Here is a 21872-nt window from a genome sequence, read left to right as displayed (position 1 = left end):
GCTACATCAGTATGGTGCAGGAAAGGGGGAAGCCCATGCTGAAAAAAAGCAATGAAAAAAATGAAACCAGAGGTTCGAAGAACGATGAGGGGAAATAATAGCCTTGATCATGTGTCACTTTTTGCTTTTAAAGCTGGAGGCATGTCCCTGTGCTGGAATCGCAAAGCTGTAAAATGCAAATAAACATTAACAGCGTGGGTACTGTTCCGCTATCTCTCGCTGTTCATGTTGTGCGCGGTATCTAGTCTATGTCTGTGACACTTGCGTGGCCAATATTCTGCGCAGCAATTGCTATAGAAGCAAGAGGGGAAATGCTAATTCCTTAGGTACAAAATGTTGCTGGAAAAATGCGATATCCCCTTCACAGGAGGAAAGATGTCTGGGCCTTGCACTACAAATGAGTAGCAACGTGGCCATCTTCTATTCTTTCGACAAGGCACAGGGGATTTGTAGATGATTACGGCTAGAGAAGTAGCCTGCTCCTCTGAGATGGCTGCTTTCAAGGTGTCGCCTTGGGCTGGGAAGTGTGGTGTCTTCTCGCCCAACCCAGGGAGACTTGGGCTTTAAAATCCACGAGATCAATCTGCTACATTTTGCTGCACTGCTGGGATTCAAGGCTTGAAGGAAATGTGAAACTGCAGTTCTGTGAAACTTTTCCGTTCTTCTCATTCATAACTTCATAGTCACTATAGTAAAATGAGTAAATTAGAGCCAGTATTGACATCTACTGGGAAACCCAAAATGCCTTCTACATGTACATATTTAAGGTAGCTGTTTTTCCACAGTCAAATGAATTCTTGTCTCAAAGGTGGTTGCTGTACTGGTCCCTGGGTGTGGTGAGCAAATCAGATAAACAGATCCCTTTTTATTGGTCTATAAACCTGAGTGTAATGCAGGGTGCTTCTTATTATAAGTTCTCTATACTGAAACAATGGAAGATTTCAAAGAAGCAAAAAAACCAAACCCTGTTTGTAGCTCTTTGACTCTTGGCAAGTTTGCAATGGGAAACATCAGGAGCTATAAAACCTTTCTTTAAAATCTTTACCCTTCTTTGCATAATATAAAATGCAAGATCACTCCTGAAAAGTTTATTACTGGAAGGTATTTATTAGCCAAAGCATCAAGATTTCTTTGAAGGAAAAACATCATACATAAGATTTATTGAAGGAAAAACATCTTAGTTTGGGATGCTGTGGTTCGCAAAAAAGGATGCTAGTCACCCTAACCCAGAGTTCAGGTGATCGATCATACCTTGGCTTAATAAGCTGAGATGTGAATGGGCCTTTCATCTGTGTGCGGCCCCTTCATGCAAGGTGGCAAACAAACCAGGAAGACCTCCATTAACCATGGGTTCCTCTTTCCTCTGAACTGGGGAGCTATGGTTAACAGCGTCAGAACAAGCCAGGGTATTAAAACAACAACAAATCATGGTTTAATATCCTGGATGTTTCATAGTTGCTAACCATAGTTTCCTAGTTCAGACAAAATGGGAAATGGTAGTTAATGGAAGATTTCTTTGTTTGTCAGCTTGTATGGAGGGAGGTTAATTTTGTGCACTTTAAAAAACAAAATTGGAGCCTCAGAATAGTTATGTCTTGGAGTATTTTATACCTGTTTCAAGACTCCAACGCTGATGTTTGTTGTTTATCTGATGGGGTACATCTTTCTGTTTTGCATATTGCTCTATATGTGACTGCTTATTTGGAAAATACAACTGAACTGCTGTCCGTTCTTTCTGTTGAAGGAGTTTTGTTACAATAGCTGCACTCTAGTCTCTGGTATTGATTGTGGTTTTCCTGTACAAATAGTCCATGAACTGAATTTTAAAGACTAGCCTTCTTTTGCAGGAGTATTTTCATTTTCTTGCTACAATGACTGTTGCTTTTGTAAAGCAATTACCAGCAGGGTCTCCTGAGCTGGTTTTAAGCTACAGGAAAATCCACATAGGACCAGATGGTTCCTGAGTTACTCAGGAGCTAGCCTAATTAGGGCTTTATAGCTCAAGTCCAGCACACTGTATTGGGTCCAAAAACATACTAGTAGCTAAGCACCAGCGTAACGTGATGTTTTGCACATTCAGGTTTCTTCCTATGTGGGTGAACTATTTGCTACACGGAGTTATCGCTCCCATCGTTTGTGACTACTTCACTGTACTATGTGGTTATGAGATTTGTTTATTTTTTAAAAATGCATATAATGGGCAGTATCCAGTGCTGCCTGTGCACCAGTGGGACCCACCAGTGGTGCAACCGGAAGCTGGTGCTTCCTAAAGCAACCGGAGACAAGCTAAAGTGCTTATTTCCAGAATGGGATAGATCAGTGGAGGTAGGTTCCTGTTGCACTAGAAGCAGGTCCCTCTAGCACAACACACAAAGCAGAGGCACAGTGGATACTGTCCGATGTAATAGGAAAACTAAACATAGTTATTTCCTAATAATGAGCTTTTTCACTGTATTTCAGAACAAATCTCTGGACCTAATTTAGGGCAATGGTATGGGTTCCTCTCTAGTTTGTTCTAAATAAGATAGCATACGAATGTCTAGTTTATCCAGCTATTATCTGGGACGCAAGTTCGCAAGACTCACTTTTCATAGGGATGAGGTCATTTGGGGATCCTCTGAAGTTCACCATGAATTGTAAAATGTTTAGAATAGGCTGGTTAAATATGCAAAATAATAACCTGTCATGCTTATATTTCCATGCTGCTATAAGCAATAAATACTTCACAAAATATTGATAATACATTTCTAAGAAAACACATTCTTGAATGCTCTGAGGTCCCATTTGCTCTCATTCTAGCATGTCTGAGGACATGTTTATAATGTGTTTTGAAGCAGAAAATTCCTGTTTATCATGATTTTGTCTGTGGCGTTACTCTTTTAAAACAAGTCTGAAGACATATTTTTATTGTTAAGGGTATGCTCCAGAAATTTCAATTCCTGAGAAACAACTGACAACTGGGTTATCAAAATGACTTACGTACTAGCAAAGGAAAGTACGTAAATGGTGCTTTGCTCAAGGAATGGAACAATGTGGAGTCCAAAACAGTGTCACATTATTCACATCACTTTTTGAAAGGTGGGCAATATATTCTGAATAATTGGAGGAAGGTGAATTTCAAACTCATTCTAAGGACAACAATTGCAAATAAATTAATAAAAATGTGACTTTTCAAGCTTAAGCAGGATTTTTTTTCTCTGTTGAGGTATTGGAGATGCTTTTTCTTCCATTTCAGCTGGAATTTGGCACTCAAGATTTACTATCTGTGTGAGAGAGAAAAGAATGAAGAATGCTTTATCTATTGCATATTTAATCAAGTTGCAGTGCATGTGAAACTTGATGAACTTGGTGTTCTAAAAAATTAGGAGGCTATTGGAAAATGTAAAAAAGACCCCACACACACCAAACCATTTTTTTTGGTAAGGCCACTTCTGTATTTTGAGTAAAGTAGCAAATTCCATCCTCATTTCCATTATTGACTGGTAAAGGATGAAATTTGCCATGGCATAGGTATAGATGTCTTTATACAGTCGTTTCTGACATTCACTGGTATGTTTCAAGAACCTATGAACATTAAATTAATTTTAAGGTATATTTTGTGAACAACTGACTACATTTTTTAGAAGTTCCAGTTTCATTACAAATTATCCCATGTAAGGTGGATGTCAGCATTTATCAGGACAGAGTAGGCATTTCCAGACTAGGCAGGTGGCAATGCTCCCTGACTAAGTAAATAATATTTAAAGTTGGTGGGTGGCATAAGCACACAATCTCTTACTAGCTCAGCCTTTTTTTTCTCTTGGTGTTTCTTGAAATGAATTGACGAATGTCAGAAATGAAGCTTGTTTTTGACATCCCCATGCCATGTTAAGTGTCCTTTGCAGGTAAATGATGGAAGTGATGATTAAATTTGGCTGTTTACCAAAGATACTCAATTGACTTTGCTGTTTGAAGGAAAATGTCAGAATTTGTTCCTGGCTTCTCAAATTTTACCTATAGTGTCAACATTTACTGTTTAGCATTTAGCATGACGCTTACTAAAATCAGTAATTACATGTTTTAGGGATGGGAATGTTTTGAAATGTTATGAGTTAAATCCAACGTCATGCTAGCAGATGTCTGCTAGTGCAGAGGGATGTCATTCCTCTCTCCTCCCCGCTATAGAGCTTTGTGCTGCTTTGGAGGGTTTCCCAGCCTTCTGGAGCAAATTTTGAAGGCACATGAGGGGAGGGAGAGTCACCCCACTCCTGGTTCTCTTGACAGAAGCAGTTCCATCAATGGAATGACACCATTGGATCCACTTTCCTGCTGTTAAGAACGGGTGGGATCCAGTAAGCTGCAGGCAGTATTCTGTTTGTGCACAGGAGTTTTTAGCACTCTGATTCCAGTTGCAACTCCTCCCCTTCAAAGTTGGGGCAGCACTCCATGAGACACAAGGGCTGCTGCTTATGCCCATGCATGGGGAAATTGGGATCCCAGCTCACAGAACGAGATTTTTATTCATTGGTGGATGAATAGATTGTAACAGTTTGACATTTTAGCCATGCTTCATCTTTTCAATGGAGTTGTAGTCCAACACGTCTGGAAGGCAACAGGTTGGGGAAGGCTCTTCTATGGTCTCTGGCCATTTAAGAAAAGTGTCTTTGTCCATATATCTGCCTTCAAGCTGTATGTTCTTATAGAGCATTTACTAATTATTTTGCCCTTCCATCACTTTGAACACTTGGTTCTATGCTAAATATAACCTTCAGCCACTTCATTCTGCTTAGTGCCAGAATAATGGAACGTGCTGTGTAAATTTAGAAACACGTAGTGTGTGGGAACTATCATCAGTTAATGTAATAATTGAAAGAATGCAGTTTAAAGATAAGTAAGCCTATGAATACATGCTTAAACATTTAGTTGCTTTGAACAAATGGTTGATGACACAGGCTAGCTAACAAGAAGGGTAACATACAGAAGTCACAAATCATAATTATTAGGAGATGGTCATCCTGTGTTTCATAAAAGCCTTATAGGCTAATGTTACAATATGATTGCACTACTGAGCAGTGATAATATCAAACCTTTGCACTTATTACTAAAGCTGCTAATGCACGCTTTCCCAAAATAAGGTGTACTATTCCTTTCAAGGATGCTACAAGACTTCCAGGAGCTAAAGCTGACAGAAATTACAAATCCTTAACTTCTTGAAAATGCTAGGAGAATCATCTATGGCTGTGTTTGAAAGTAATGATAAACAATAGCTTAGTGTAAAATGCACGAGTCTTGTACTTGTGCACGCCCCTCCCTTCCTCTGGCGCAGCTACAAGGAGGAGTTCAAGAGCATGTAGTTCCATTTTCAAGCAGCCATGATTTGTTGTTATGTTTGAACTTGGACAAACTGATTCATGTGAACTGTAGTTTATTGAAATAAACCAACTTCAAACCATGGTTTATGATCTTGGTTAGTTTCAATAACTATAGTTATGACAAACCACAGTTCTGCTTCAGACATAATAAATCATGCTTTGTTGAAAATAGAAATAAGTGCTTTTGATCTCCTTCTCAGGGCTGTGCCAGAGAAACTGAGGGGAGATCACATTAGTTGGAGGCTTGTGCTTGTAACAGTAAACTGTCATTTAGCATTATGTGCAAACTGAGCCTATGAATGCGACATACAGTGGCAGCACAGAGATGGAAGAAGGCCTTTGGGTAGAAAACAAGGTGTTCTCAGCTGACGGGCAAGGTCCAAACTAGATGTTGTGATGAATGGTTGGCTGCTGCTGAAGACAACAGCCAGGTACACAGGCTCTCCCATCACCAGTGTCTAGTATAACTTACACTTATCTTGACATCACAGCCTCTGCATTTCCTTGAGCCTGATCCATATCATTGGCTCCTGCTTGAGGGGGCTGGGGAAATACACCACACAGTGACATCAAGGCACTGCTAAGTTATACTAAATGTTAAGGAGGGGAGAGTTGGACACATGGCTGCCTTTTTCAGCTGTATTACCTTAATGTTTAGATTGGCTCTAAATGGAAAGAATTCAACAACAAAAAGTTGACAATGGCTATATGAAAGCAATGGGCGTTCAACTAATAAAATTTTGCTATGCAAAAGTTAATTTATTGCAGGATAAAAATATTGATCCCGCTTTTATTATCCTACTAAGATCCTTTTCAGAAATGCTACATGCTGCCAGGCACAGGTATGTTGCAAAAGCTTTGGCACAACAGTTAATAATCCTTGATTTAAAACACACACACTCTTATTAACCCAGCTAAACCTGTTAATTATAAAACACATGGTGCACCTTTCTTTTTTAATGTTTACAATGTTTATAACAGTCAAAACAACAGAGTCCGCCAAACTTCTGGAGAAGATGAGGGGCATAGGAGGTGCAGGGAGGACAAGGAATTGTTGAAAATCGCACCCCTCCCCATTCTGCTGATAGAAGCCTTCTTTTGGCAGAGGGAAACTAGTTGGATTCCGCCCAGAGTACTCTACACGTTTCTGCCTTTCCTGAGGTTTTAATCATAAGAGAGCATTGCAAAAATACCTTGCTACATACCTGTTCCTCCTTTCTTCCTCCTTTAGTAATCCAGTCTCATTACTATTTTAACCAATTTAGGGAGCAGTCCTATGGCTGCTAGACAGCCATAGGATATGTTGTTTCCTGGAAACTGACCTCGGAACCCATACGCCGAGGTTGGTTCCTGGAGAACTGACCTCCTACCACTTCCATGGTGCCTTGGAGGCAGCGCGGAACAGCCCCATCCTCCGTGCTCACAAGAAGAGTGCGGAGCGACCGGAAAGGGGCGTGGCTGGGGGCATTCCAGGGCAAGGAGATTGTAACTGCCTGTATGACACATCCTATGTGTCGTACAGCAGTCTCCTTCCCCCCTCCGTCCTCCCGCGGCAAGACAGCCGCAGTTGGCTGTCTAGCCGAACAAGCAGGGCAGGAGAAGCACAGGAGGAACAATCCCCTTTGTGCTTCTCCTGCCCTGTTTTGGATAGGTGGACATTTGAATCTAACCCATAGTATTTAAAGTCCAATAGTGTTGTAGTCAGCTTCTCATATTTAAACTCAGTTGAATTGACTCATGATCTGCATAAAATGGATCTAGTATATCTACCACTTGGTTCCATTTGTTAGCTTAAGGAAAAGCAGAAACAGATAAATTCTTGAATAAGTTTGATGAACTTAGGAACAATTTCTTAGGAAAGGGAACAATTTCTTGATATATTTCTGTTGTTAGAAAAGGAGGTTCAGTGATGGGAAGGTTCCATTCTTACCTAGACACAGTGGGTTGGTTCGCGTGTAGCCAGGGAAAGAGCCAGGGTGGTGCCCTGGCTTTGGAATGTTCTACTCAGAGCGGCTTGCCTGGCACCCACTCTGTCTTTTTGGCACTAGACAGAGACCTTTTTATTTTTCCTGGCTTTTAAACTTTCATGCATATGTTCTGCACAGAATATTTTTATGCTACCCTCATAGATTTTAGCTTATTTTACTGAATTGGGTTTTTACTGAGTTGTTAATATTTTATTGTAAGCCATCTTGGTAATGTATTTGAAGGGTGGGGTATACATTTAAATAAATGAATTAATAATGCCAAACCATGGCTTGCTGTGTTACATGACTGAGCTTTAGGCGTGCCTGCTTCCTTCTCCTCTCCCCTTTTTAAGTTCTCCTCTCCCCTTCCTTCTCCTCTCCCGTTACTTATGTACTTACTACTTGCTATGCGGCAAGCTGCTGTTTGCTATTATATTCAAACAGGCAGCTTAAGTTGCTTCCAGCTTCAAACTGGTTTGGAGAGCAAATTCAAACCATAGTTGCCAGATTTTGAGATAAAAGTATCGTGTGGACTGACCCATTTGCTGTACAGTGTTAATCTGTCTGGATTGTGGATTATAGATGCAATCTATGGTACTTAAATCCCATTTAAAATAGATTTTGCTAAACCTATTTGGTAACCCAACTATCACAATGGTATTTATATTCCATTTTCAGACTAAGTGCACAAATTCTTATATGTACATTACTAATTAACAAAGAACTTTGCTACATCATGCATGTGTGATATACAGTTATTTGTACTTTATCACTATTGAAAGTGATAGACTAAACTTTAATTTTTATTAAAAATTTAAATCTAAACTTTAATTTTTTTATACCTCCTTAGCAGGTGAAAGAGGGTGAGGGTAGAGTTAGAATTACCTCCCTTCCAGTTGGAATTGATGTCTCAGATCTATAAAATGCTTTGAAATATCTAATTGAAAATCTCTAATCAAACCAAAGTTACTGCCATCCAAAAACTAAATACGTTGCTTGCTGACCTCTCTTATTCCTTCCCTGTTTAGACATATGTGCCATGAATACAGATGTATAAACTTCCAGCTCTTTTTTCCAGAGCCTTTGTTTTGAGAATTGTATGCAATTCTTACCCGAAAATACACCGGATGTATTGAAGGTTGTTGTTGTTCAGTCGTTCAGTCGTGTCCGACTCTTCGTGACCCCATGGACCATAGCACGCCAGGCCTTCCTGTCCTGCGCTCTCTCCCGGAGCGTGCTCAAGTTCATATTCATTGCATCCGTGATGCTATCTAGCCATCTCATCCTCTGCCGTCCCCTTCTCCTTTTGCCTTCAGTCTTTCCCAGCATCAGGGTCTTTTCCAGAGAGTTTTCTCTTCGCATTAGGTGGCCAAAATATATGAGCTTCAGCTTCAGTATCTGTCCTTCCAATGAGCACTCAGGGTTGATTTCCTTTAGGATTGACTGATTTGATCTCCTTGCAGTCCAGGGGACTCGTAAGAGTCTTCTCCAGCACCACAGTTCGAAAGCATCAATTCTTTGGCGCTCAGCCTTCCTTATAGTCCAGCTCTCACAGCCATACATTACTACTGGGAAAACCATAGCTTTGATTAGACGGACCTTTGTCGGCAAGGTGATGTCTCTGCTTCTTACTATGCTGTCTAGGTTTGCCATAGCTTTCCTCCCAAGGAGCAAGCGTCTTTTAATTTCATGGCTACAGTCACCGTCTGCGGTGATCTTGGAGCCCAAGAAAGTAAAATCTGTCACTGCTTCCATTTCTTCCCCTTCTATATGCCAGGAAGTGATGGGGCCAGATGCCATGATCTTAGTTTTTTTAATGTTGAGTTTCAAACCAGCTTTTGCACTCTCCTCTTTCACCCTCAACAAGAGGCTCTTGAGATCCTCTTCGCTTTCTGCCATTAGGGTGGTATCGTCTGCATATCGGAGGTTGTTGATAATTCTCCCAGCAATCTTAATTCCAACCTCTGATTCATCCAACCCGGCATTTCTCATGATGTACTCTGCATATAAGTTAAATAAGCAGGGTGACAATATGCAGCCTTGTCGTACTCCTTTCCCAATTTTGAACCAATCGGTTGTTCCATGTCTGGTTCTTACTGTTGCTTCTTGACCCTCGTACAGGTTTCTCAGGAGACAGGTAAGGTGGTCTGGTACTCCCATCACTTTCAGAATTTGCCACAGTTTGTTGTGATCCACACAATCAAAGGCTTTAGCATAGTCAATGAAGCAGAAATAGACGTTTTTCTGGAATTCTCTTGCTTTCTCCATGATGCAGCGAATGTTGGTGATTTGATCTCTAGTTCCTCTGCCTCTTCTAAACCCAGCTTGTACTTCCGGTAGTTCTCGGTTCGCATACTGCTGAAGCCTAGCTTGTAGGATTTTGAGCATCACCTTGCTGGCATGTGAAATGAGCGCAATTGTGCGGTAGTTTGAACACTCTTTGGCATTGCCCTTCTTTGGAATTGGAATGTAAACTGACCTTTTCCAGTCTTGCGGCCACTGTTGAGTGTTCCAGATTTGTTGGCATATTGAATGCAGCACTTTAACAGCATCATCTTTTAGGATTTTAAATAGCTCGGCTGGAATACTGTCATCTCCGCTAGCTTTGTTGTTACTAATGCTTCCTAAGGCCCACTTGACTTCACTCTCGAGGATGTCCGGCTCAAGTTCAGTGACCGCACTATCATGGCTATCAGGGACATTCAGATCTTTCCTGTATAGTTCTTCTGTGTATTCTTGCCACCTCTTCTTAATCTCATCTGCTTCTGTGAGGTCCCTGCCTTCTTTGTCCTTTATCATGCCCGTCTTTGCACAAAACGTTCCCTTGAGATCTCCAATTTTCTTGAAGAGATCTCTAGTCTTTCCCATTCTGTTGTTTTCCTCGATTTCTTTGCATTGTTCATTTAAGAAGGCCTTCTTGTCTCTCCTTGCTGTTCTCTGGAACTCTGCATTCAGTTGGGTATATCTTCCCCTTTCTCCCTTGCTTTTCGCTTCCCTTCTTTCGTGAGCTACTTGTAAAGCCTCATCAGACAGCCACTTTGCTTTCTTACATTTCTTTTTCTTTGGGATGGATTGAGTTGCTGCCTCCTGAACAATGTTACGGACCTCCGTCCATAGTTCCTCAGGCACTCTGTCAGGTCTAATCCCTGAAATCTATTCCTCACCTCCACTGTATATTCATAAGGGATATGATTTAGGTCATACCTGAACGGTTTAGTGGTTTTCCCGACGTTCTTCAATTTAAGCCGAAATTTTGCAAGAAGCAGCTCATGATCTGAGCCACAGTCAGCTCCAGGTCTTGTTTTTACTGACTGTATGGAGCTTCTCCATCTTTGGCTGCAAAGGACATAATCAATCTGATTTCGATATTGACCATCTGGTGATGTCCATGTGTAGAGTCGCCTCTTGTGCTGTTGGAAAAGAGTGTTTGCTATGATCAGCATGTTCTCTTGGCAAAACTCTATTAGCTTTTGTCCTGCTTCATTTTGTACACCAAGGCCATGCCTGCCTGTTATCCCGGTGATTTCTTGACTTCCTACTTTGCATTCCAATCCCCTATGATGAAGAGGACATCTTTTTTTGGTGTTAGTTCTAGAAGGTGTTGTAGGTCTTCATAGAACCGATCAACCTCAGCTTCTTCGGCCTCAGTGGTTGGGGCATAGACTTGAATTACTGTGATGTTGAATGGTTTGCCTTGGATTCGTACTGAGATCATTCTATCATTTTTAAGATTGTACCCCAGTACTGCTTTTCCCACCCTTTTGTTGACTATGAGTGCTACTCCATTTCTTCTAAGGGATTCTATATATTGTATTGAATATAATATATTGTATTATATTATACAATAATATATTGTATGTATTGAGGGTACTAATCTCCTATTCCATCATAGAGTTTGTATGAGATTGACCTGTATACTACTTAGCACTAATGACTGAGAATATTGAAAGCAGCATTGAATCAAGACTGAAAAAGGATTGAATCTTTGCTGATGTGGCAGTAAATTTCCCATCTGGCATATTGGCTTGACTGTTAAGCTTCTGAATGTTATCTTAGAGACAAATGGTGCCGTTAATTCTGTAGCTAATCTCTGGCTTTCACAGTAACTCCCTGATAGTGAAAGCATAGAACAGCAACAAAAAAAGGTGTTAACACATTGACCTGTGGAATACTAGCAGTTGCTGTTTGATCAAATGAACACTGTTGATTACAGTTAGATGTTGAAAAATTCTGTGGGAGGTTTAAAGCAGCCTTGCAAATAAGCCCAGAAAAGTTACTAGTATGCTAAGAAGCTACTAATCTGTGTTTTGATGTGAGCTGCAGAGAAGAAGAAACCCGCTCCATTGTAGTTAGCATAGAAACACAGGCACTGGCATCTTAAGAGGATATTTAAAAAAGAAAGGAAAGCTTTTTACTAAGTGGACAGACAGCGGAGGAGGGAGGAAGGAAAGGGATCCATCCCTTCTGGTTGCGGAGGAAGAGATTCCGTTCTCTGCAACTAGCACAAAACCCAAGTGGGCTGTCAGAGGGGCAGTTGAGACTCATGGCTCTGATTTTGGTGGGGCTGTGGATCCACTCTGGGTCAGAATCAGCCAGAACTCTAAAGGAGCTATCCAAGGTGCTGAGCCCATTTGCGGGACAGGGTTCAGAACCTTGGACAACTCCTTTACGGTTCTGGCTGAATTCCAGAGTGGATGCACTTCCCCATTGGCATAGGAGCCACCAGCCTCCACTGCAGAGGAGGGCTGGAGTAATCTGCCCCTCCACCAGCTAGCCAGCTCATTTGCTTTCCAGCCAGCTCACTTGCCTGCATGGAATTCCTGGTTGCCTAGGGCCACTGGGTGAATAGTGAAATACAAGACTAGTGTAAAAACAGGTTTTTTCATTTAATAATGGCAGCTCTGTAATATGTTGAATACTTATTCTTTTCTTTCTTTGGAAAATAAGGTTTATTTAAAAATGGTAGATGGTGGAATGTTCTTTAAAATAAAGCAGTGTAAGCTACTTAATTTAGTAGATTTATTTTGCTTTATTTAGTAGTATAATGGAACCAATTACCTAGGGAGGTGGTGGGCTCTCCCACACTGGAGGCATTCAAGATGAGGCTGGACAGCCACCTGTTGGGGATGCTTTGACTTGGATTCCTGCGTTGAGCAGGGGGTTGGACTGGATGGTCTTGTAGGCCCCTTCCAACCCTACTTTTCCATGATTCTATGAAAAATCACCATTACTGTCCCAATGTGTTAAAATTACTTTGGCAGGGGGGAAGGCACATGCAGTTAGACAGAAGTTACCTGCCCGAGTGATATAGGTAGCTAAGGTGTGGCAGCCTTTCCCAATACGTCTGGAGGTCACCAGGGCTGGGCAAGGCTGAGTTGTGGTATGTCAGTTCGATAGGAGAACTTTGAAGTAGAAGAAGGCACAATTTAAGTTAAAGGATTACCGTCGGGCTTGATGGCAGTTGTCCTGACCATGCACACTCTAGTACTCCTGTGAAGAGACAGGATGTTGTAGAGAAGTGTGTGCATCTCACGTTCTTGTAGTATTTCGAGAGCCTGTGTGGTGTAGTAGTTAGAGTCTCGGACAAGACAGGGGAGATGCGGGTTCACATCCTGTACTGTCCACGAAGCTTGCTGGTTCCCATTGGGCCTGTGTGTGTGTGTCTCAGCCCAGCTCAGCTCACAGAGCTGTTGCAAGGACGTTGCCAGTGTGCGTGTGTATTTGGAACAAACTGTGTACATTCCCTGGACATTTTGGAGGAAGTGGGATAAAAACGGAATCATGTTCTGGGGCCTGTGCAGTTCTCTTCAGCAGCCTTTGAGGCCTGGGCATGTACCCTGGTAGCATAATGGCTGTTACTGTTGACCTCTGTTCTGGGGGGAACATATAAAGCTGCATTGTACAGAGCGATTGGTCTCTGTAGAGACCAGCCCAGCACTGCCTACAGCAGTGGCTCAGCCAGAGATCTCTCCTAGCCCTGTGTAAAGAACCAGAGTGACTCCATGTTCTTTTTTGTTTGCTTCCCATATTCATTTTTGTGTGGGTTAGAGATGGCTAGTCTGTGAGGGGCCCAAGAAGGAGGATGTTGGCACAGGGCCTTGTGACACCTGAGGGGAGCGTGAGTCTGTGATATCTCGGAAGTATATGGCTCTGCTGTCTCCGGCCTCAAGGTCACAAACCACTTGGGGCGGAAGGGAGGGGGGAGCCTACAGCTGGGATGGGGTGAATCACGCCACCTCTCCCTTTGACCTGCCTTTCAAGAAGGGAGCAAGGAGAGCATCAGAGCTGGGCCTGGATATGGGATACATCTGGGGAGCACTTTCTGCCCAATGTCCTTTGTCCTCATCCTGTCTCAAGGGGGAGGTTTCGGGCTTGGTGCGGCTTATGACTAAGGATCTCTATGACAAGTAAGTAGCAAAGGCCAGTTAGGGTGTTTTTATTTTGTTTGTACTTGGGTTTCCAACTGTTTGATGTATTGCAGATCTTTGTAATTCATTTGTTTTTGTATCCTTCTTACACCCCTCTCCCAGACTTGTAAATCCAAGAATAGTGCTCCTGTTGCCATCTGGGTCAGTGCTGAATCCCGTGCTGTTTTGTGATTGGCGCTGCTAATCTTTGCTTGTTCTGGATGCAAGGAATTGGGAGAACCGGTTTGGTCTCTGCTGCTTGTGCCCAGGGGCAGGTGTGCCCGGGAGTTCCCTCCATTCTCGGGTGTGGTGCCAAGTGGAGGATGGTGGCAGCAGGCCAGGAGTGGCTCAGTTGAATCACATGGCCCTCTGCCTTCCGCTACACCCTGCTACCTGACATCTTTAATAAACATTTTTATTACATCTGCACCCTGTTCTGATAAATGATTCCCAGGGCTCTCCTGTCCGATGAGGAACTGATGAGGTCCCACACATATTTAGCTTTGGCAGTGCTGTGCAATATCAGGTGCTGCCAGAGCATGCACCAGGCCCTTTACATGAGTCTCTTTTAACCAGTGGTGTCAGGGATAGAACCTTGACCTTTAGACCCAGTTGCAAAGCATGTGTTGCTGAACTATGTTCCCTCTCTATCATTTATCAGATGAGAAAAGCAGTTGCACATCAAATGACTGACTTGGGGGCGGGGATTAGAGCAATAGCTATAGCTCACTGACTGTTTTGTTACACTAAACCCATAAATCTGTCATTTCTTGGCACGTTACCATTTCAGCCTGAATCATTGTGTCCTGCGTGTTACCCCTGACATTTACAAAAGTTCCTTCAAATGACTGTTCCATTCAGACTGTGAGGGATTACTGGGAACAATTTTAGATTTTTCTCACTTGTTGCTATTGCTGTCTCTTGCAGTGTATATTTCACACTTGATGTTGATAAGGGGCATATTGGTTGGCATGTTTCTCAAGTAGAAATGGAGCACAAAGTGCACATTTCTTTCTTGTCTCAATGCTGAATTGAGTCTGAGTTGAAACAAATGCTTGAATCAGTCATGGAAATGTAGTCTAAATATAGATATCAAACCTAATCATTGGATATATTTTTATTGTGTAATAATAATTTCATAAATTGTGTTTTATATATTGCCTTAATTTTTTGGTGTTTGCATAATAAAAAAATAACAGAATCCCAGGCAGCCCCATGTTGGCAAGACAGAGGTACATTTTCACATCTCCTAACGTTTGTACTCCAATATTATATTTGCTTCAGTGTTCTTAATGTCACAGGGGAGCTCTTTTTCTTCTCTCTTCTTAATTAGCAATATGTGCAACTTTCATCAAAGATTTTGTTTGAATCTTGCATTTAGTGGTTCATTCCTTGTTCCTGGTCTTTAAATAAATTGGTTTTTTTTTAAAGGCTGTTGGCTTACCTTTTACCTGAATTGCCCTTATTGAACAAGAAGACATTGTTTTTCTGTTTTTACAACATGCAAATTGAAGAGGTGCTTGCTTAAGGATTCATTTATTTAGCAGCCTTGAAATAAGGGAACCCATCTCCTGAAATAATCTGGTTTTCCCACAGAGATGCACTGCCAGGGAACGGCCTAAGTGAATTAATTAGCCTTTTATTGTGTTTTGAAGGTCACTAATGACATGGCTCTGGCGGCCCACTGGAGGTGATGCCAAGGGAAGATTATTATGCCACTCCAGATGTTCAGTTCTTGAGACTGTTCCTCGAGAGAACCGAAGGCTGATGACAGATTCAGGGGTGTTTTGCAGAGAGGGGAGGCCTTACCTGGTGTGAAAGAGAACATCAGACTAGGTGGCAAATGAACTTTTCTAGCTCTCATTTGGAGGGGTGGCCTAAGCAGGCGTATCTTTCCAGTCTGGGCCTTTTTATTCCCCGTGCAGAGATATGACTGTAAGCACAAGGCAGCTGGCTTCTCCTCCATTACGCCATTTCCTATCTGGAATGGAGAACAGGCAAGATATTTTAAAACAGGCGAGTAACAAATGGGTGGCAGGGAGCATTCCGTGGGCCTTGACTCTTCCATCTGGCATCGGCTGCTCACCCAGCTCAGTTTTAAATACCTGTTGAGAGATGTCAGGAAATGGATAGAAAGAAAGACACAGTCTAAGTCAGGGGTGGACAATTTGTTTTGACCTACAACTCTCATCATCCCTCACCATTGGCTATGCTAGTGAGGGCTGATGGGAGTTGTAGGCCAAAACATCTGGAGGTCCACAAATTGCCCGCCTCTGGTCTAGGGTCTAGACCTAGGTTCTAGGTTGGTGTAATCATGAGGTTTGGTTGGAAAAATCTATTGATTTAGATTTGCATAAATTTCCATATGGATAAAAACATTTCTGAAGCAAGAAGCAGAACTTCTTTGTCATTAGATGATGTGCACATGTTGTAGCAGGCATGTTAGAAGAGGTATCCCATCTGTGGTGTTTATAAGCAACAATTTTTGTTGTTTTAAGCTACTGCCTGATTTAATCAGGGGCAACATTGTAGTCTATTTTTAAAGGTTTTTCAGTGGATTAACCAGTGAATCGGTATAAATCTTGCAACACTAATAAAAAATTATGCAATCCATTAGATCTGGGAAATGGAGAGGGAGTGGATGTTGACTCAGATGCTGGCGCTTTTGGGTCCGGGGGGCGGTTGGATCAAATGCAAAGGGAAGACATTGGACCAGGTGGGCCTGTGCATAATTTAGAAGGCTCTAGGACAATAGGCAATGCCTTTTTTGCTCCCATCACTCTTGGTTAACTGTCAACATAGCCTGAGAGCCTGACAGTTAACAGGCGGGGTGTGGCCAGTGTTTTGCCTCAGAGTCCTGGCTCAGTGAACGGTTCCACAGGAACTGAGGGGTGTGGGGACAGAGAGGTCGAGGCCACTGTTAGAAACTTCTCACAGCATCTTAGGAAGCCTAACACATTCTTTGGGAAATATAGCCTTCAACGTGTATTTGAAGGAAGCGCCATTAGAAGTCAAGAGGCAAATGATTTGAACCCCCCCTCCCCCAGCAGAGAGAAAGGTAAATTGACTAGCAAAGCTTGTCCCAGGTGGTTTGACAGAAAAGGGGAAAGATCACACATGGGAACCATTATGTGATTTTTAAGTCACATAATGGTTCCTAGGGAAACAAGACCTAGGGAAACAAGGAGGAGAAAAGGAAATAGAAATATTATATGAATATATAAATGTAAAGTATAAGGGAATTGTTCCATTGACCATCACTATAAATGAAACAAGATGGAGGGGAGGGGGTTCTATATCTGCCTCACAACTCAGTTGTTTACTGCCCACAGCAATTCTCACATTGCACTGTGTGTGAGCCTTACTCATGAGAGCATACCCAGGATGGGCAACTTATGGCCCTCCAGATGTTTTGGCTTACAGCTCCTATCAGCCTTAGCCCAGCACAGCCAGTAGTGAGGAATGCTGGAAGCTGGAGGCCAAAACATTAGGAGGACCAGAAGTTGTCTGTCCCTCCTTTGAATCATAATGTTAGAAGTGGCCCACTTTTCCATGTTTTCCCCCCGACAATTCCAACTATTATCCAAGAAGCATGCATTCTAAGCTTTCCCCCTGTTAGCATATGTTGATGCAGTTGCCTCTGGTGTTATATCTAATTCTCGTTTTTGTGATCCTTAGTACTGAATCAGGTGTTAGGAGGACATGGTGTGGAATCTTAGACCAGCACCGAACAGCTGAAAAGCAGCAAGGGGAGGGCATGCCTTTGAAGGGAGATGCAGTGGGTGGGTTTGCTTAGTCCTACCCTGCCTGACAGTTTTTTTCTGCACCTCCCCCCCAGTTGGAGTTCCCAGACTAATATTTGTTGTGATGGTCAGAGTCAGGGTTAAGTTCCCCCACTACATGTCTGTCCACACATCACACCCATCAGCCGCTGTTTTTCACCTGTTTGCTGGTGACCTGGGTTTCTATGACTGAATGCCTGGTTCATTCCTTAGATAATAGATGTTAGCAGTGTGCCACAAAGCATTTTATTTTTAATAACTTTGTATCCTGCTGCCTCTATCATCCTTGAGGTGCTAATTAGCAATGTGTAAATTAAGAAGTTAAGCTAGTGATGTATTTCAAAGAAGCTCTGTGTCTGGCCTTGGGAAAATCATATATAAATCTGGATATTTTTTTTGAATTATTAACAGCAACAGCTCCAACTTCCAAAGAAAGGTGCTATCAAGTTTTCCAAGCTACTTGCCTTGTGGGCATTCAGAGCTACTGGTGTGAAAATGTAGATAGTTCAGCTTGCCTGTGTTGATATCATCTGCATGTTTAATCTGGCTTCTTTGAATTGCAGCCCATATCTCTTAATTGACTGTTGCTGAGTAGTTCTTCAGTGAGCTTGAGAACTGTGTATATTCATGCCTATGAATGCCACTGTGATGCAGTGGCTAGAGCGTGGGGGGCAACCTCTGGCCCGCGGAGGGTTGAACACTTTCCATTGGCCTGGCCTCCTGCCCTCCCTCTGGGTGGAGTTTCCATGAAGAGAGAGGCAGGGAGCTCTGCACCTCTCTCTCTGCACAGAAGAAAAAAGTAGGTGTGTGGGTGCGGTGCCAATGATGTCTCAGGAGGGGCTTTGTGGCATCATCCAGCCTTCTGAGCTTGGTCTGGGGGATAATCCAGTGCCAGACCAAAAGAGGTTGCCACACGAGACTAGAGTGTCAGATTAGGACTGGGAAGACCTGGGTTCAAATCTCCACTTAGCCATGAAGCTCACTGGGTGATGTTGGGCCAGTCATTCTCTCTTAGCCTAGCCTGTCTCCCATGATTGGTACGAGAATAAAATGGTTGGGGAGAGAACCATGTTTGCCACTTTGAGCTCCTTGGAGGGAAGGCAGGATACAAATTACTCAAGCGTCTGCATGCACGTATATTGTAAACTTTTATGATAACTTCTATCTTCTCTTGTGTTTTTTTTTTTTGGTAGGGTGTTGGTTTGTCTGTTCATGGGCATTTCAGAGTTGCTACAGAGAAGACTCTTTTTGCAATGCCAGAGACAGCAATAGGTAAAAGACTGAACATTGCATTTTCTATTGCACCATATTAAGACTTTTCATAGAGAAGCGGTGTGGTATAGTGGCTAGAGCAGGGATGGGGAACCTCCAGCCCAAGCAACTTCCCCATCCAACCCATGGAGGCTCCCGAAGCCCCACCCCTTGAAGGCTAGCGGGGAGGGGACTCCTCTACTGTTACCTCCACTCAGCGATCAGAGCACAGCAGGGATTGCCCTGAACATGTCGCTTGCTGGGAGGGCGAGTGGCGCACTATGTGCTTTGCCCGCCCTGCATCCTCCCCAATGGCAGAAAGTTCAGGGCAGGCGGAAGCACTCCCACTTAAGCACTGGCTGGAGGAGCCCCAGTTTGGGCTTCCACCGGGGCCCACATGGTGTTGTGGGGATGGCTCTGCCCCCTGATACCATCTGGCCTGCAGAGGGCTCGGTGGGGAGTCATCCCGCTCCCCCCTCCCGCATACAGTTCCCCACACTTCAGCTAGAGGTTAGAATTTGACTGGGGAGATGAGTTCAGCCATGAACCTTACTGGGTGACCTTGGTCCAGGCACTAACCTGCCTGAAAGGGTAGTTGTGAGTAAGGATGGGATATAATGTGAATAACGATACATTGACTTCGATCCTAGCTTCTTGTGAGTAGGACTCTACTCATGGGATATGCCCGCTGGCGGGAGGGAAGGAAGCAGTTCTTGACTATTTCCCCTGCAGCCTACTGTGCCCTCTGGAAATCTGCTCTGGAGGATTGGGGGCCCCAAGGAGCATCATTGGAGGCTCCTATGGAGCATCATTGGAGACATGGTGTGGGGGATACAGGGAGAAGGGGGAATCAGCAATAATCACCTCCTCCCAGCCCATTTCTGTTAGTGAGAGGCTCTGTTGGATTGGAGTCCCTTCCGTGAAGTTTCTTTCCTATTCAAGGAAGGGAAACATGGGATCCAAATCAATATATCTGGAAGAAGAGTAGGCAGTGTGATGAACAGGTATGGGATAGAAAACACACAAGCCTCAGGGATGGTAGCACTTATAAAACATATAGTTTCGGCCTTAACACATTTTCTGTGAAGCTACAGTTCCATGATCTATACCACTGTTGCACATCTTGCCTCAAGCTCTGATGAAACAACTGCAGGAGTTTGGAAGAGCAAGGAGATGGCTGCAGCTGATTCGCTGCATCCTGAAAGACGCGGCTGTGCTCTCCACAGGCCCAGTTATTTGCTTGGTGAAGGCCAAACTAGACACCATGTACGGAGTTAGCAATTCCATGAATGCACATTACTGGTGTGGTGGATGGATAGGTCTGGTCCGCATTGGGACTCTTGTGTGGTGCGTAGGGTTTTTTAACCCTTTGTCCAGCACTGTGGTCTCAGCCCGTATCAGAAGGCTTGCTCTTGCTATTTGCATTGTAAGAAAAGCTTTCACTGGTACACATGGCAGCTTTTCTTCCAGTGCCAATAACCGGTGGTAGGAGCCTGATCAGGATCACCCCCTACTTTTTACTACTTAAAAGTCAGTCATGTCTAGTTTTAAGTCCCACTGATTTCAATAGGTTTACTCTAAGTATGACTAAGTCTGGATCCAGGCCTTGAGACCCTCATATACAGATCAAATGCTCATTTGTAGTTTAATCATGTATCTTTTGAAACTGATGCAAAAATATTCCTCATGGTTTTGGTGTCTGAGAACTCCCCCACCCCCACAAAAAAGTGCCATGTGCCAGTACTAGATAAACATTAATTTCAACCATAATATTGTGAAAATGTCTGAGCACAGCTTATAAAAGATCATAATAACGAATGCAAAATTTGAGGAAAGTGTTTTTCAGTTCATCTGCAGCAAACAGCATTTTGTGCCACCTCTATTAATACTTGTGCATTTGTAGTAACACACACAAGCTCTTCATAATAAGGGAGAAAACAAAATCAAGTATTGCTTTTTACAGAATCTAACCTTGTGGCCATTAGAATCAATCAACCACAATGTTCGATTCTGCAAAAAGGAGGGTTTTTTTTTCAGAGTTGATAACCAAGATGAGACAAGCAAGCAGAGGTCCTAATTTCAGGGGGAAAGGGCCACCTTCGAATGCTTAGAGATAGTACAAAAAAGCCAAGTTGTTTTGTTTAAGGAATTATTGCCTCCGTTTATAATTTTTTCACCTTTAATTGTAGGACTCTTTCCTGATGTGGGTGGAGGCTACTTCTTGCCAAAGCTTTCTGGGAAGCTGGGGTATTTTCTTGCCCTGACGGGATTTAGGTTGAAAGGAAGAGATGTGCACAAAGCAGGAATTGCAACTCACTTTGTAGAAGCAGAGAAGGTAAATCTGTCTGAGCAGGTAACTGGCCATGCTTGTATACTCAAGAGGATTGTAGGGTCTGGTTTTGGGATGTTGGGGACGGGTCTTCTCAGGCATCCATTTGCACTTTCTGATATGGAGAACAACTTTCTCTTCCCCTGCAAATCCTCCCAGAGTTATTCTGGCACTCAAAGTAAATTTCCAGGACATAGTCCAACAGTTTTAGGGACGCTTAAGCACATTTTTAATGGCTGGGATCCTGCGTTTCCTCCTGATGGGAGTGTCCCCTGGGTGAAGCAGGGGAGGTGACTTTCATTAACTCCCCCTCTCTCCTGCAGCCCCTTGCACCCCTGGAAAATCTGCTCTGGAGGGCAGTGGAGGCCTGCAGGAATAGAGGGGGTCAGTGAAAATTGCCTTCCCCTTTCTGCCAGTGGGATCCTCCACTGGATCTTTCCCATCTGTGAATGGAAGAAGTCCTGTTTGCAGAAGCCTAGCTAGGATCGCCTAGTTAGGCATGCCCTATTCAATGTTGGATTGAGGGCTGAGAATTATGTGGGCTTCTTTGAGCTCTTCTTTTTTTCTCTTTTTTTTCCTAAGTAAAAAATTGTTTGTTCTGCTTACCACTGGAATATTGGGGGAAGCTGATGAATAACTTAGTATGCAGTCCCCATTGTTCTCTCTCTATAAAATACAGTTCACAAGATTAATGACAAGACGGTCTTCCCAAGATTTCTAGCAGTTCCCAAATCGCTTGTTGTAGAATAAGCTCAGCAATTCTGAACACTGGTGCAGAGAGGGTA

General features: G+C 43.0%; 1 protein-coding gene and 1 long non-coding RNA gene across 4 annotated transcripts in view; one reads left to right on the top strand and one right to left on the bottom strand.

The window, feature by feature from the left end:
- Positions 1-21872, top strand: part of HIBCH (3-hydroxyisobutyryl-CoA hydrolase) — an 85681-nt gene that overhangs the window by 37637 nt on the left and 26172 nt on the right. For all 3 annotated transcript variants that reach the window (XM_084816049.1, XM_084816068.1, XM_084816060.1), the window contains exons 7-8: positions 18701-18779; positions 20948-21093. In XM_084816049.1, coding sequence (XP_084672175.1) covers positions 18701-18779; positions 20948-21093 — 225 coding nt within the window. The remainder of the gene's footprint in view (positions 1-18700; positions 18780-20947; positions 21094-21872) is intronic.
- Positions 1094-21872, bottom strand: part of LOC146358618 (uncharacterized) — a 179900-nt gene continuing 159121 nt past the window's right edge. The window contains exon 5 of the long non-coding RNA XR_014785196.1: positions 1094-3263. This is a non-coding gene — a long non-coding RNA (uncharacterized LOC146358618). The remainder of the gene's footprint in view (positions 3264-21872) is intronic.

Source organism: Heloderma suspectum, chromosome 1 (assembly GCF_057233095.1).
Source record: "Heloderma suspectum isolate Gila_16-S chromosome 1, 16-S_ref, whole genome shotgun sequence".
NCBI classification, from domain to species: Eukaryota; Metazoa; Chordata; class Lepidosauria; order Squamata; family Helodermatidae; genus Heloderma; species Heloderma suspectum.
The sequence above is the reverse complement of the archived record's forward strand: the minus strand, read 5'-3'. Positions and strand labels throughout refer to the sequence as shown.